The 16,350-nt window shown below is 40.6% G+C and overlaps 1 protein-coding gene across 4 annotated transcripts; it reads left to right on the top strand.

Annotated features, from left to right (window-relative positions):
• The first annotated feature begins 1,376 nt into the window (after positions 1–1,376).
• Positions 1,377–14,855, top strand: LOC100590183 (C-type lectin domain family 4 member A). 4 transcript variants are annotated; one of them, XM_003265440.3, is made up of 6 exons: positions 1,377–1,719; positions 3,331–3,447; positions 6,731–6,829; positions 11,854–12,005; positions 13,046–13,161; positions 14,382–14,850. In XM_003265440.3, exons 1-6 carry the CDS (start codon positions 1,638–1,640, stop codon positions 14,533–14,535), a joined length of 720 nt encoding a protein of 239 aa, XP_003265488.1. In that variant the 5' UTR covers positions 1,377–1,637; the 3' UTR covers positions 14,536–14,850. The 4 variants fall into 4 exon arrangements, with proteins under 4 accessions (XP_003265488.1, XP_003265490.1, XP_003265489.1 ...); XM_003265442.3 differs by lacking the exon at positions 3,331–3,447 and having other exon boundaries at positions 14,382–14,855; XM_003265441.3 differs by lacking the exon at positions 6,731–6,829 and having other exon boundaries at positions 14,382–14,855.
• Positions 14,856–16,350: the final 1,495 nt, after the last annotated feature.

The raw sequence follows: 16,350 nt of genomic DNA, 5'->3' as shown, positions 1-16,350 counted from the left end.
CAGCGCAGGAGATGGTGGCTTGGACTGGGGAGCCAGAGCCCAACTAGGAAGAGAGGGACATCTTAGCAGGTGGGAGATTGATGACATCCAGGAGATTGATCAAATAAGGAATAAGTGAAAGACAATGAAAGCAGGTTTCTTACTGTCACAGAAAGGAGTTAGGAATGTGGGAAGGGAGAAAACTAGAATGAAACCTGTGGTGTTAGATTGGAATTAGAGGAATTAGTGTGAACTCATGGTGTTCAATATATTTAGATATAGAAATAATATAAAAATATAGAGGTATGTGTTTGTGTGTGTGTGCATGCATGTATGCATGTCTGTTATGCAGAAGGAATCAGCTGGGGGAGATTAAAAGGAGGATCATTTGGGGAGAGTTGAGGGCAGAGAATCCAGGTGTGAGCTGGGAGCATGTCTATGGAGAGATTCCACGTGAAGGATTTAATATTTGGAGTGTTTTCTTCTAGGCCTTTGAAAATAGTCATATTTAGTACTTTAAGTTTATCCCCTTCTATACTGTGATTCTATTTAATTATCCTAACTGTTAAAAAGTAGTCATATATATTGGAGGTGGTGTGGGGATTAAAAGGTTGGGGAAGCATGGAATAAAGCCTGGCCTTCCCTCTCCTCCAACATCCAATAAAGGGAGCTGCTTTCTGGAGATTTCTAGCAAGATGAATGCAGACTTTTGATAGAGTTAGTTACCAACAAGGAAACACAGAGAGCGTGGAGGAGCAGCTTCAGAAGGCATGGGGTTTAAACTTTGCCATCCCCACCATGCTAGAGGAAACTGATTCTTTTTTTTTTTTTGAGACGGAGTCTCGCTCTGTCGCCCAGGCTGGAGTGCAGTGGCGCAATCTCGGCTCACTGCAAGCTCCGCCTCCCGGGTTCACGCCATTCTCCTGCGTCAGCCTCTCCGAGTAGCTGGCACTACAGGCGCCCGCCACCACGCCCGGCTAAATTTTTTTGTATTTTTAGTAGAGACGGGGCTTCACCGTGGTCTCGATCTCCTGACCTTGTGATCCACCCGCCTCGGCCTCCCAAAGTGCTGGGGATTACAAGCATAAGCCACCGCGCCCAGCCGGAAACCGATTCTTGAAGGTGGGGAGGCCGATATGTAGAGTTTTGTGTCAATGATACTCTTAGAATGTGGTACTAACAAGTTGCCTGATCAGTCAAAAGTGATGAGATGAATGCAACATAAGTCTTTGTTCAGGTTGTTTGGTCAGAAGTAATTACATTTGCATGTGGAAGCACACAAATTGTATTTTTTACTGGTGAAGAACACGGTTCTCCAGAAAGACTCTAATTGGTTCTTTTTTTTTTCTTCCTCTTTCCGCAACCCTTTGAGTTCCCACTTTTATTACATTTGCTTGCATTTGTCTCAAGGCTGTGATTCTCACTATACTGGTCCTGGGGAAACGGCTTCTGTGAACTGCAGTTTTTAGTTTTTATTGTGGTTCTTAGTTTTCATGAGACCCCTCTTGAGGATATGTGCCTATCTGGTGCCTCTGCTCTCCACTAGTTGAGTGAAAGGAAGGAGGTAATTTACCACCATGTTTGGTTCCTATTTATAAGATGTTTTAAGAAAGATTCGAAACAGATTTTCTGAAGAAAGCAGAAGGTCTCTTCCCATTATGACTTCGGAAATCACTTACGCTGAAGTGAGGTTCAAACATGAATTCAAGTCCTCAGGCATCAACTCAGCCTCTTCTGCAGGTAAAGATCATTTTCTGGGGGTCAGAGTGAATGATGAGGTGAAGGATGAGGAGAGGGTTTTGAATAAGGCATAGGTGTTGTCAGTTGCTGGTTGTCTGATTGAGTATGTCTGGGAAACACAAGAGTCCCAGAAGACTGAGTAGCCTGCAGATACGCATTACAGGGTGTACATTTGTATTGTGGAGAAGAAAAGATTTTGTGCCACTCTCTTCAGCCTCCACTCTGCTTCCTGAAACAGAGGTGAGAGAAATCCACTCCAGTTCTGAGCTAAGGCGAGTGCTCTGATGCCCCTGTGTTTGCTGAGGCTGAGTGGGGCTGGGGTTAAGAGATTGAGTACAGCTTCCGAAACCATCAGTCCAGATGCAGGGGGTCCTGATGAATTTGTGAGATTTGTTTTTTGATCAGTTAGAGGGAAAGAGTTTGGGTGGACAGTGGTGAGGGTATATTTGCTGGTAATGGATGGAAATGTAACAAAAGGCCATTGCAAATGAAAGACTAGAAAGTCTATAAAGAAAGTCTCTTAAATATCCAGGAAACTTTTCTGAAATCAGAGAACCTATTGCATGTTGCATCTCTGAGACAGACTCTGTTACGTTTGGGAGTAGATGCAAGGTAATTTGGTTGTCATGTGTGATATCTCAAGTATAGAGCAAAAGAGAGAAAAGAATGTATATAGAGTACAAGAAGCAATGGGGGAAGGGGTCAGGACTATAGTTACGCTTTCTAAAATACCTCTGTGAAGGTGTGGAGAGCACTTAGGGAAATTTTTTCTCCTTAAAAACTTTGTATAATTTCTTTATTACACAAGTATTAATGTTTGTTGTAGAAAAAATTAGCCAGAGGTACACAGATATTTGAATTATAATTACTCTTATCATCTAGAGAAAATCATAATTTGCAATTTAGTGAATATCCTTCCACATACAAATACATATAATGTGCATATGTATTTTACTAAAAATGCAATCATATTATATAATACTGAAGTTTTTTTCCCCCCATCATTTGACAAAATATCATAACTCTAAGAAAGCGATTCCCAACCATGAGATGGTAACTAAAAAGACTGACTTTATTCTAAACATATGATGAGAGATGATTATAAAGATTTGTTTGCTATAGCATTATTTAAAGTAAAGTTGGAAACAATCTATTATTTAAATATGTGATGAAATACTGTGCAACCATAATAAGGAGTGTTAAAGAAGAAAATATAATGGTATGAAGAATGTTCATGATACAGTGTAAAGGAAAATAATAGGTCAGAAATCAGTATTTATGGTATGTCAATCATGTGGGAAAATTTGCATATATGTATATATACATTCAAAAAATTGCTAGAAAGATATATACCAAAATATTATGGTGTATTATAACTTATATGGCATAACAGTTATCCTCAATTGTAGGAATCTGTACTTTTATGTATTTTCTAAAGTTTCTACAGTGAATATTATCATATCCTTTCTATTCCTATTCTCATGTGATTTCAAATGTCATACCGTTAGTAACCGTGTGTCATCCAAGAAAAGGGAGAGAAAGAGGAGGAGGAAGAAGAGGAAGTAAAGACCGAACTTATTACTGATAAAACTAATTTGGCTTCTTCTTCAGCTTCCAAGGAGAGGACTGCCCCTCACAAAAGTAATACCGGGTTTCCCAAGCTGCTTTGTGCCTCACTGTTGATACTTTTCCTGCTATTGGCAATCTCATTCTTTATTGCTTTTGTCAGTAAGTATGCCAACTGAACCAATAAGCAGTATCTGCTGTCCATGAACAGAGGGTATCCTTTAAAAACTGACTTTTGAGAATGAGCTTATCCAGAAATCTGAAATGAAATTTTCTCTGGGGAGACATAACTCATGGGAATCCACTGTGAATTTTGCTCTTTATTTGGATTTAGTTACTGTCCTGTAAAAATAATGGCATCCATTCTCATTTAGAGAAACTGAAGCATAAATGTGGGTGTATGTATTTGTGTTGTAGAGTGAAATCTATGGGGCATCATCTCTATACTAGACACTATGTAAGTGAGGACAAATCTATATTTCCTTGGTAGCATTTCTCAGGCCAGTCTGATTTGAATGCACAGACACTTCTGTTTTGGGATGCGCAGGTAGACAACAAGGAGATGGGAAGAAATATTTCAGGAAGAGTTCTCCACTGGCTTTTACTCTGATGTTTCCTGTCCTGCTCAAGACTGTGTGGGATCTAAAAGTCAATTTAGCAAATTAGGTGGATTGCTGCGTATCTTTGGCTTTCAGCATTTGTTGAGTTTTATTCCCCCCGGCTTTGTCGCCCAGGCTGGAGTGCAGTGGTGCAATCTTGGCTCACTGCAACCTCCACCTCCCAGGTTCAAGTGATTCTCCCACCCCAGCCTCCCAAGTAGCTGGGATTACAGGTGTGTGTCACCATGCTCAGCTAATTTTTTTTTTTTTTTTTTTTTTTTGTATTTTTAGTAGAGACAGGGTTTTCTCATGTTTCCTGGCCTTGTCCTGAACTCCTGGGCTCAAGCAATCTGCCCGCCTCAGCCTCCTAATGTGCTGGGATTACAGGCATGAGTCACTACGCCTGGCCCAAAATTTTTAAAAGGCATAAAAACCAGTATACATTTAGGTAGATTCTTTATTAATTTCTTTGGTCATTTCATAAGTATTGTCCATCTACTGTATGTCAGGCACTGTGCCAGACAGAGAGTCAAGACAGAGCCACAGCCCCTGGTCTCAAGAAATTTAGAGAATGGTAAAATGAACCAGTGGTTATAACATTGTATGGTAAGTGTTGTACAGTTAAGAAGTATAATAAGTGCAAGAGGCTGAGGTAGGCTTCCTGGAGGAGGTGACATCTAGAGCTGTGTGTACCAAGAATGACCTAGAGATATGAGAGAGCATGGAATCTGGGGAAACGTAAGTATGCATGACTGGAACATACGGTCCTAAGTAAAGAACTAAGAAATGAAGTTGTAGGTGGCAGAAATAAACAGGACTCAGACCATGAAGAGTGCTGTATATCATGATAAAGAGTTTGGATTTTTTCCCTCCTAAAGGTTATGTTATCAATTATCTTTTGCTGGTTAATAAGCCAGTCTAAAACCTAGTGGATTAAAACAGCAACTATTTATTTAGCTCATAAATCTGTGGCTTGGCAATTGAGACTGGTGTCAGTCGGGAGATTCCTCCAGTTCTGGCTGAACTCACTCATGTATATGTGGTTGAGTACTGGCCACAGATAACTTAGCTTCTGAGGAAGAGGATGTTAGATGGAATGGCAGGAGAGATTTGGCCACATTTCTCTTATCATTCATCAGGCTAGCCTGGGTTTGTTCACATGGCAACTGGCAGGCTTTTAAGACTGAGAGAGGAAGTAAGCAAGGCCTTTTGAAATCTCACCCTGGAACTAGCGCAGAGTTGCTCCTGCACATTCTATTGGCCAGAAGAAGTCTTACAGGCAGCCCAGATCCAGGCGGTGGAGAAATAGACCACATTTCTTGATTGAAGAAGCTGCAAAATCACATTGCAAAGCAGCGTAGATACAGGGAATGTTGAAAGTTGTGGCCATCTTTGCAATGTCACAGTCATGGAGAAAATTGAAGAATTTTAAGCAGGGAATTGATATAATCGGATTGGACTTATAGAAATATGATTTTTACAGAGGTGTGGAAAATGGATATATGAGGGCAAATTTGGAGGGAAAGAGAAGTTAGAAGGATAATTCATTAATTCAATTGAGAAATATTGTCAGACTGATCTTTGGCTAGTGTTAGTGAAAAAAGAGAAGACGAAGTAGTTTTAAATGATAAAAGGAGGTAGAAGCTTGATGAATATTCAGTTCTGGGAAATAAGGGACCCAGAGAAGTAAAGTGTGGCTCCAATATTCTGACTCTGTAAACTCAGAAATCATTAAGTTTTTCAAAGAGGTAGACCATATAGGATCAGTAGCAGGTTTGGGTTGGAAGATGGTGATTTAAGTTTTGGGCATGTTGAGTTTTATATGACTGTGAGAACCTCAAATGGACGTGTCTACTGGGAGACACATTTGTCTGGATTTAGGGAGAGAGGTCTGAGCTTTGGAAGTCCTTCACATAGAGGTAGCAGGTGATGCCATGGGAATATGTAATATCACTCCGGGAGATAACTTAGTATGAGAAAGAGGGATAAGGATGGAACTCTGGGAAATGTTACATTTTAAAAGAGGTGGATGGAGGAAAAGGAGCTTACAGAAGAGTGTAAGAAGCAGCAGCAAGAAAGGTAAGACAAAAACAACAAAGAGTAGTGTCCCAAGAGCTGAGGGGAAACATAGCTTGGGTCAAGCCTTTAAGGAAGTCAAATAGGAAGAGGACTAAGTAACCCTAGGCTATCACTGAGGATCCATTTTAGAGATGGTTTTAGTGAAATAGTGGAAGCAAAACCCAGAATATGATGGGTCAAGGAGCAAATGAAAGGTAGGGAGGAGAGAGAAAAAGTTCAGTTTCTAGAGGGAGAGGTGGGTTAGTTTTAAATTGGGAGAAACATGAGAGCATTGGTGTGCTGAAGAGTAAGAGCCAGTTGGGATGGAGAGAGTAATGGAGAGAAGAGGAAGAAAATAATGCCCTTTTGATCCATGTGGGGTTCTGTTTTAAATTCTCCATTCTCCAAGGTAACCCAGAACTCCTCAGAATTAATTTGACCCTCTCTCCTCCACTCCAAAGTCCCAGGGTGTGCACATCCTTAAATACAAGTGTTTATTGCCCTCCATCCCCCCACCCCCAAGAGTTAGCCTTTGCATGCATCTTATATTAAGTATTGAAGGAGATCTTTAGATCCATTATGATGGAACTGTTGTGTCCTCTTCCAATTACTGATCTTTCAGCTATTCCTAGAGATATCCATAGTTTCAAAATGGGAAATCTTTTCCCTCTACTCAAGTAATAGGGCATTTGTAAGTTTTGTTTCAATAAAGAATGCAAGAAAGTAACGACAAAGAGCAAAGTCATAATGCTACCAGGAAAATAAATGGTCTTTATTCTCTTTTGCAGTTTTCTTTCAAAAATATTCTCAGCTTCTTGAAAAAAAGACTACAAAGGAGCTGGTTCATACAACATTGGAGTGTGTGAAAAAAAATATGCCCATGGAAGGTAAAAATTAATGTGCCTAGAATTCAGTTGCTGACTATACTATGTAAGGATCCCAAATCAATATTTCCAGTAAGATTCCCAGGTAGATCATACTGAGAAGTTGAGTCTCATAATAATTTAAGCTACAAATATACAAATATATGGGACATGCTGGGCATGGTGGCCGGCTACTCGGAAGGCTGAGGCAAGAGAGTCGCTTGAACCCAGGAGGCAGAGGTTGCAGTGAGCCGAGGTTGCGCCACTGCACTCTACCTGGCGACAGAGCAAGATTCCGCCTCAAAAAAAACCAAAAACCAAAAAACAAATATGTAGGACATAAAATTCTTTTGTTGTTGTTTTTTTGAGACAGGGTCTCACTTTGTTGCCCAGGCTAGCGTGCAGTAGTGCGAACACGGCTCACTACAGCCTCGGCCTCCTGGGCTCAAGTAATCCTCCCATTTCTGCCTCCTGAGTAGCTGAGACTACAAGCACATGCCACTACACTCAGCTAATTTTTGTATTTTTTGTAGAGATGGAGTTCACCATGTTGCCCAGGCTGATCTTGAACTCCTAAGCTTAAGTGATCTGGCTGTCTCAGCCTCCTGAAGGGCTGGGATTATAGGCGTGAGCCACGGTGCCTGGTCCTAAAATTCGTATATGTACTCATATATCTTTAATTTGTCTATGGAAAAAAATAGAAGCTTAATTGTGAAAAAGGTCACATTGCTTTTAGACTTCTTCAACCTTTGCTTCTTTCTGAACTTTCTATACACATTTGCTCTTTTTCGCACATATCGGTTAAAACCATGTGATGAAAATGTGATGATGTTTTTTTATGGATGTGAATTATTTAAATTCTTTAAATTAATAGATGATGATGATGATGATGATTTTTGAGACAGGATCTCACTCCGTTTTCCAGGCTGGAATGCAGTAGTGTGACCACAGCTCACAGTAGCCTTGATCTCCTGGGTTCCAGTAATCCTCCACCTCAGCCTCCCAGTAGCTGGGATCAAAGGTGCCCACTACCACACTTGGCCAATTTTATTTTTATTTTTTGAATTTTTGTAGAGAGAGGGTCTTGCCATGTTGCCCAGACTGGTCTTGAATTCCTGGCTTCAAGCGATCCTCCCACCTCAGCCTCCCGGTGCTGGGATTACAGGAGTGAGCTACCGTGCCCGGCCAGTAGGTTATTTTTAAGAACAGTTTTATATTTACAGAAAAATTGAGCAGATAATGCAAAGAGATCTCATTTTACCCCTGCTCTGCACACATGCTGTCCCCTATTGTTAACATCTTACATGAATATTGTATACTTCTTACAACTAATCAACTAATATTCGTATATTATTATTAATTAAAATTCACAATTCTCAGGTTTCCTTAGTGTTCACCTCATGTTTCTTTTCTGTAATAGGATCCCCATCCAGAACACCACATTACATTGAGTTCTCATGTCTCTTTAGGCACCTCTTGGCTGTGGTAGTTTCTCAGATTTTCCTCATATTTGATGACCCTGACAGTTTTGAGCAATACTGGTCAGGTATATTATAGAATGTCCATCTATCAGAATTTGTCTGATGTTTTTCTAATAATTAGATTGGGATTATTGGTTTTTGGGAGGAAGATCACAGATGTAAAATGCTATTTTCATTACATCATATCAAGGGCATATATTATCAAAATGATTCTTGACTATTGATGTTGACCTTGATCACTTGGCTAAGGTAGTGTTTGTCAAGTTTCTCCACTGTAAAGTTACTTTTTCCCTCCCCGCCCCTTTCCATACTACACTCTTTGGAAGGTTCAGTCCACACTTAAGGATTGGGGAGTTATGCTCTCCATTCATGAGGGTGGACTATGGTATCAGTCACGGTCAGCAGGCTGGAGACTCAGGAGTAAGAGTTGCAGTTTGAGTCCAAAAAGACCATCTGCTACAGAACCTTGAAGAGCCAGTGCTGCAGATGAAGTGCAAAGGCAGTCCACTGAGTTTCTTCTTGCTCAGAGGAGGTCCTCTTTTTGTTCCATTCAGATCTTCAATTGATTAGATGAAGTCTACTTACATTATTGAGGGCAATCTGCTTTACTCAAAGTCCAGCAACTTAAATGTAAATCTCATCCAAAAACATTTTCACAGAAACATCCAGAATGTTTGACCAAATATCTGGGCACTGTGGCCCAGATAAGTTGACACATAAAATTAACCATCACAAGTATCTATATAATTTATTTGAAATTTTGTCCAGGTGATATTTGTCTCTTTTATTCCATTTATTTATTTATCCAATCATTTATTTATATCTGCATGTACTCATGGAGATATATATGTATCTTTAACTTTTAAGTTCTGGGGTACATGTGCAGGATGTGCAGGTTTGTTTCATGGATAAACGTGTGCCATGGTGGTTTGCTACATAGACCAACCCATCACCCAGGTATTAAGCCCAGCATCCATTAGCTATTCTTCCTGATGCTCTCCCTCCCCCGGCTTGCTCCCTCCACCACAAGCCCCAGTGTGTGTTGTTCCCCACCGTGTGTCCAACTCATGGATATTTATTTTAAATTTTGGTTTATAATCCAATACTATTTTATTTTGTAGTTCCAGCTTTGGACATTGGGAACTCTTTCATTTGACTCCTGTGACCCTTTTTTATTTATTTATTTATTTATTTATTTTGAGACAGAGTCTCGCTCTGTCGCCCAGGCTGGAGTGCAGTGGTGCGATCTCGGCTCACTGCAAGCTCCGCCTCCCGGGTTCACGCCATTCTCCTGCCTCAGCCTCTCCGAGTAGCTGGAACTACAGGCGCCCGCCACCACGCCTGGCTAATTTTTTGTATTTTTTAGTAGAGACGGGGTTTCACCGTGGTCTCGATCTCCTGACTTCGTGATCCGCCCGCCTCGGTCTCCCAGAGTGCTGGGATTACAAGCGTGAGCCACCATGCCCGGCCTCCTGTGACCCTTTAACATATCACCACAATGTGTTTTTTCTTTTGTTTTGGTTTAGCACTTCCTCACTTTCTGGGACTGTAAAATGCTTGAGACTCACATTGTACATTTTATGTCCCTATCCTAGAATCAGATATTTCTTTGAGGAACCCTAGTTCCTTTGACTGAAGAATAGTGTCCTATGAATTTTGATAATTTGTATTGTCATTTTCATTCAGTTCAATGTATTTTTAAAAATTTCCCTTTAGACATCTCCTTTGACTCATGGATTATTTAGAAGTGTGTTGTTTAGTTTCAAGTGTATGGAGATTTTCCTGTGTTATTTCTTTTATTAATTTCTGGTTTCTTTTCACTGTGGTTGGAGAAAACGATATGATTTCAGCAATTTTAAATTTGTTGATGTTATTTAATGTCCCAAGATATGGTTTGTTTCAGCATATGTTCCAGGGGCACTGGAAAAGAATGGGTATTCTGTTGTTGGGTGGAGCGTTCTATAAATGTGGATTAGATCCCTGTAGTTGATGATGTTTTTAAGTTCTATGTTCTTGCTGATTTTCTGTGTAGTTCTGTCAATTGTTGAGAGAGAGGTGTTGATGTATCCACCCATAATCCTCCTTTCAATTGTATCAGTTTTGCTTTATACATTTTGCACTTTGTTTGGCGTATACACATTTGGGGTCACTTTACAAGGCTCTGGTTTTTTTTTTTCTCTCTAGTTTATTTGTTTGTGGTTTTTTTTTTTTTTTTCAGACGAAGTCTTGCTCTGTCGCCTAGGCTGGAGTGCAGTAGTGCGATCTCGGCTCACTGCAACCTCTGCCTCCTGGGTTCAAGGGATTCTCTTGCCTCAGCCTCCTGAGTAGCTGGGATTACAGGTGTGTGCCACCATGCCCAGCTAATTTTTGTATTTTTAGTAGATATGGGGTTTCACCATGTTGGTCAGGCTGGTCTCAAACTTCTCATCTCAGGTGATCTGTCCACCTTGGCCTCCCAAAGTGCAGGGATTACAGGTGGGAACCACAACGCCCAGCCTTTTTTTGGTATTTTTAGTAGAGACAGGGTTTCGCCATGTTGGCCAGGCTGGTCTAAAACTCCTGACTGCAGGTGGTCCGCCCGCCTCAGCCTCCAAAAGGTGTGAGCCACTGTGCCCAGCCTTTTCTGTCTAGTTTGTTTCTGTTGTTCAGTTGACAGTTTCTGTTGTTTTGTCTTCCAATCACTAATCTCTCTATCCACTTCATTCTGCTATTGAGTCCATCAACCAAGCTTTTTATTTTGGTTATTACATTTTTCAATTATAAAATTTCCATTTGGTTTTTCTTTATATCTCTATTTCTTTGAGTCCAAAAAGACCATCTGCTACAGAACCTTGAAGAGCCAGTGCTGCAGATGAAGTGCAAAGGCAGTCCACTGAGTTTCCTCTTGCTCAGAGGAGGTCCTCTTTTTGTTCCATTCAGATCTTCAATTGATTAGATGAAGTCTGAAACTTTCTAGTTTTTCATTTGTTTCAAGCATGTTTGTATCATCTTGTTGAAGCATTTTTTATCATGGCTGCTTTAAAATCTTTGTCAGATAATTCTAACGATTTTTGAGACAGGGTCTCGCTGTGTTGCCCAGGCTGGTCTTGAGCTTCTGGGCTCAAGCGATTCTCCTGCCTCAGCCTCCCAAAGTGCTGGGATTACAGATGTGAGCCACCATGCCTGGGCCCATTTCTGTTGTCTTGATTGTAGGCATCTATTGATTATCTTTTTCTATTAAATTTGAAAACTTACTGGTTCTTAGCATAATGAGTTATTTTCTATTGAACTCTGGACATTTTTGCATTATATTCTGAGAGTCTGGATCTTATTTAAACATGTTTTAGTAATAGCTGGGCTTTTCAGATAGCACTTCAGCAGGAGAAAAGGGGCCCTGCCTCATTACTGCCTGATGGAGGTAGACTTGGCTTCCTTGAGACCTGAGGGGCAGGGACTCCTGGTTACATCTGAGTGGGGAGGGGAGTTCCAGCTTCCATGTGGTCTCCCTTGCCTCTTAATTTTAATAATACACACACTTTTAAAAGTGATTATTTATATTGCACATATGTGCCCCTCTTCCCAATACAGAGACAGTCTGGAGCTGTTGCCCAAAGAATTGGAAGTCATTTAGTTCCAACTGCTACTTTATTTCTACTGAATCAGCACCTTGGCAAGAGAGTGAGAAGGACTGTGCTAGAATGGAGGCTCACCTGCTGGTGATAAACACTCAAGAAGAGCAGGTACTTTCTAATAGATAATGGGGCTGTGAGCCCTGCCTGATCTTTATATATCTCTCTTGGCTAAGAAGGAGGTTTTGTTACTCTGGCATATTTGCGCTGTGGCGGAAGGCTTTCAATAAAATAGGTAGACAGGGCTCCTAAGCCTTTACATTCCATACCTCCTTCCTGCTTCAGTAAAACTAACCTCCCTGAAAGAAATTGTGACGTTAAAAATATATGAGGGTTGAATGGAAGGATGAAAATGTTTCAGTCTGAAATATGAATTTGTTATTTCAATATGTAAATGTTTTATACATGATTAACTACTTAACAGAGAAGAGGTATTAAGTTGAATAGAGAAAAGAAATAAAGTTAACTCATGATGAATCACAATCAACACTCGGGAATGAAAATAAAGAATCCCTGAAGTTATGAAAGGAAAATGACTGAATCTGCCAAAATTTTCTCGTATACAACTTTGAAGAATGTAATCCCTTAGTGAAGAAAAGAGAGGAAATCTGAGATGAGAATTCATTCTGATCATAGAAATTGCTTCCATACTGGCTGGGCATGCTGGCTCATGCCTGCAATCCCAGCACTTTGGGAGGCCAAGGCGGGCAGATCACTTGAGGCCGGGAGTTCAAGACCAGCTTGGCCAAAATGGTGAAACCCAGCCTCTACTAAAAATACAAAAATTAGCCAGGCATGGTGGCACACACCTGTAGTCCCAGCTACTGAGGAGGCTGAGGCATGAGAACCGCTTAAGCCTAGGAGGCAGAGGTGCAGTGAGCCAAGATCGCACCACTGCACTCCAGCCTGGGACAGAAAGTGAGACGCCGTCTCAAAAAAAAAAAAAAATTCCTTCCATATGTACTGAACATCATGCTCACAAGTGATGTCTTTGATTCTGCCCTGCTCAGCCAGAGGCCCCCATTCCTACGTAGAGCTCCAGTGCGGCTGTTGCTGGATCCTCTCCTTTTCTTCTTGTTTCTCTAAGGTATTAAGAATTCAGTTTAAGCTGAATACTGTAAAGGCTGTGACTCCTTCTTTCCCACCTCCAGGATTTCATCTTCCAGAATCTGCAAGAAGAATCTGCTTATTTTGTGGGGCTCTCAGATCCAGAAGGTCAGCGACATTGGCAATGGGTTGATCAGACACCATATAATGAAAGTTCCACGTGAGTACAGAATGAGATAAAAGAATCTTGGGTCCTGGATCATGCAGAGAGCTTAGGGTATTCTAGCTATCAGCTATAAAAGTAGAATAGCTCACACTTCTTTTAGCTCTTGGGCATTAGGTTAAATAATTTCATTATCTCATTTAATCTGCACAAGAAGCCTATGAGGCACACATTGTTATTTTTCCCACTGTAGATATGAGGAAATTGAGCTTGGAGAGTGTAGATAATTCAGCTAAGGTCACCCAGTGGTGTCAACAATAGTTATCAAATCGGGTAGATCTTACTGTGCTTTTAACCCGTATATTTACCTTGTCTCTACATAGTGAAAATCCATGTTGATTAAGATCATAACCAATTATTAAGATTTAATAATTCTTTTTTTTTCTTTTTTGAAAAAAAAAGAAAGGCTGGAGTGCAGTGGTGCAATCATGGCTCACTGCAGCCTTAAATTCCTGGGCTCAACTGATCCTCCCACCTAAGTCTTCTGAGTTGCAAGGATGACAAGTGTGTGCCACCACACCCAGTCAGGCTGAAGATTTAATGCTTCCTATGAAGCAAAAATGCTAAATTCTGATAATCTTATATCTCATATTTATGTAATTCTTTAATTATATAAATTACATACTTTACATACATTACATAAATTACATAAAATACATACTTTACTGGATTACCACCTTTGATCTTCATATCCACTGTATGAAATAGTGATATTACTCTAGCCTCATTTTTTAGATAGAAAAACTGAGAATCAGGGAAGTTAAATTACTTGTCCAATAACAAGGATAAGTAGAAGATTCAAAAGATTTTACTAGTTCTCTAGACTTTAAAAACAGGACATTAAAAAAAGGAAAAAACTCTATTGATAAGTGGGACCAGGGTAAAATCTTTTCATCATACAAGGACACCCTATAGGTTGACGGACCCGTAGGAACAGGACATAAGGATGGACAAATAGAAGAGAACCTCTAGAAAATCTATGGTGAGGACATTCAAAGCAGTAAGATAGAGAACATTGAGTGACATAGGCACAGTTTTCAAAGGAAATGCCGGAAGTGCAGATGGAGGAGAAGCTGCATGATGAGTGGCAGAAAGGTGGATTTGGGCATATCTGACCCTGTGTTCCATGAAATTCATCCCTAGCTCCTCACCCCTGTCTCTAACCCTTTTCAAAGCTCTGTTTGAAGAAATGCCCTCATCCTTTTTGTCCCTTTCAGATTCTGGCATCCACTTGAGCCCAGTGACCCCAATGAGCGCTGCGTTGTGCTAAATTTTCGTAAAGCACCCAAAAGACGGGGCTGGGGCTGGAATGATGTTAATTGTCTTGGTCCTCAAAGGTCAGTTTGTGAGATGATGAAGATTCACTTATGAACTGAACATTCTCTATGAACAGGTGGTTGGATTGGTATCTGTCATTGTAGGGATAGATAATAAGCTCTTCTTATTTATGTGTAAGGGAGTTCCATAGAATTTAGGTGGTCTGTCAACTATTCTACTTATGAGAGAATTGGTCTGTACATTGACTGATTCACTTTTTCATAAAGTGAGCATTTATTGAGCATTTTTTCATGTGCCAGAGCCTGTACTGGAGACCCCCATTGTGCACACGTGGAGAGAACATGAGTCTCTCTTAATTTTTGTCTGGTTGCTAAAGAATTATTTACCAATAAAATCATATGATGTGGTTTCTCCTCCTGTCTGGGTTTCTCTTCATCCCTACTATACTGATGTATAATTGACAGATAAAATTGTATATATTTAAGGTTTACACTGTGGTGATTTGACATACATATATATTGTAAAATGATTACCATAGTCAAGTTACTTAACCCACAGCCATTGTCTTACATAGTTAACAATCTTGTGTGTAGTGAGAACGTTTAAGATCTACTCCCGGCCGGGCGCGGTGGCTCACGCTTGTAATCCCAGCACTTTGGGAGGCCGAGGCGGGCGGATCACGAGGTCAGGAGATCGAGACCACGGTGAAACCCCGTCTCTACTAAAAAAAGTACAAAAAAAAATTAGCCGGGCGTGGTGGCGGGCGCCTGTAGTCCCAGCTACTTGGAGAGGCTGAGGCAGGAGAATGGCGTGAACCCGGGAGGCGGAGCTTGCAGTGAGCCGAGATTGCGCCACTGCACTCCAGCCTGGGTGACAGAGCAAGACTCCGTCTCAAAAAAAAAAAAAAAAAAGATCTACTCCCTTCTGTCCATTGGTATCAACAAACACAAAGAAAGATCTACTCCCCAAAAAATTTCAAGTGTGCAATGCATCATTATTAACTATAGTCACCATGCAGCACATTAGATCTCTAGAACTTCGTCATCTTAGAACTGAAAATTTGTACCCTTTGACCAACATTGCCTGATTTTCTCCACCGCCCTCCATTCCCTCACAACCATCATTTTACCCTCTGTTTCTATGGATTGACTTTTTAAGATTCTACATATAAGTAGAATTGTACAGTATTTGTCATTCTCTGTATGACTTATTATATTTCACTTAGTATAATGCCCTCCAGATTCATCCATGTTGTGTGAATGACAGGATTTCCTTTTTTTATGGCTGAATACTACTCCATTTTATATACGTAGTACATTTTCTTTATCCTTTCATCCATTGGCCAATACTTAAGTTGTTTCTGTGTCTTCACTATTGTGAATAATGGTCCAATAAGCATGGAAGTGCAGATATCTGTTCTAGATAGTGATTTCATTTTCTTTTGGTATATACCCAGAAGTAGGATTGCTGGATCATGTGATAGTTTTATTTATATTTATTTATTTATTTATTTATTTAGAGATGGAGTCTCATTCTTTCGGCAGGCTGGAATGCAATGGCATGATCTTGGCTCACTGCAACCTCTGCCTCCCGGGTTCAAGCGATTCTCCTGCCTCAGCCTCTCAAGTAGCTGGGACTACAGGTGTACGCCACCATGCCCAGCCAATTTTTGTATTTTTAGTAGAGACAGGGTTTCAGCATGTTGGCCAGGATGGTCTCGATGTCTTGACCTCGTGATCCGCCTGCCTCTGCCTCCCAAAGTGCTGGGATTACAAGTGTGAGCCACCACGCCCCACCAGATAGCTTTATTTTTAGTCTTTTGAGGAACTTCCATAGTGTTTTCCATAATAGCTGTACTAATTTATATCCCCACCAACAGAGCACAAAGGTTCCCTTTTATCTATATCC

The sequence above is a fragment of the Nomascus leucogenys genome, chromosome 23 (assembly GCF_006542625.1).
Source record: "Nomascus leucogenys isolate Asia chromosome 23, Asia_NLE_v1, whole genome shotgun sequence".
NCBI classification, from domain to species: Eukaryota; Metazoa; Chordata; class Mammalia; order Primates; family Hylobatidae; genus Nomascus; species Nomascus leucogenys.
The sequence above is the reverse complement of the archived record's forward strand: the minus strand, read 5'-3'. Positions and strand labels throughout refer to the sequence as shown.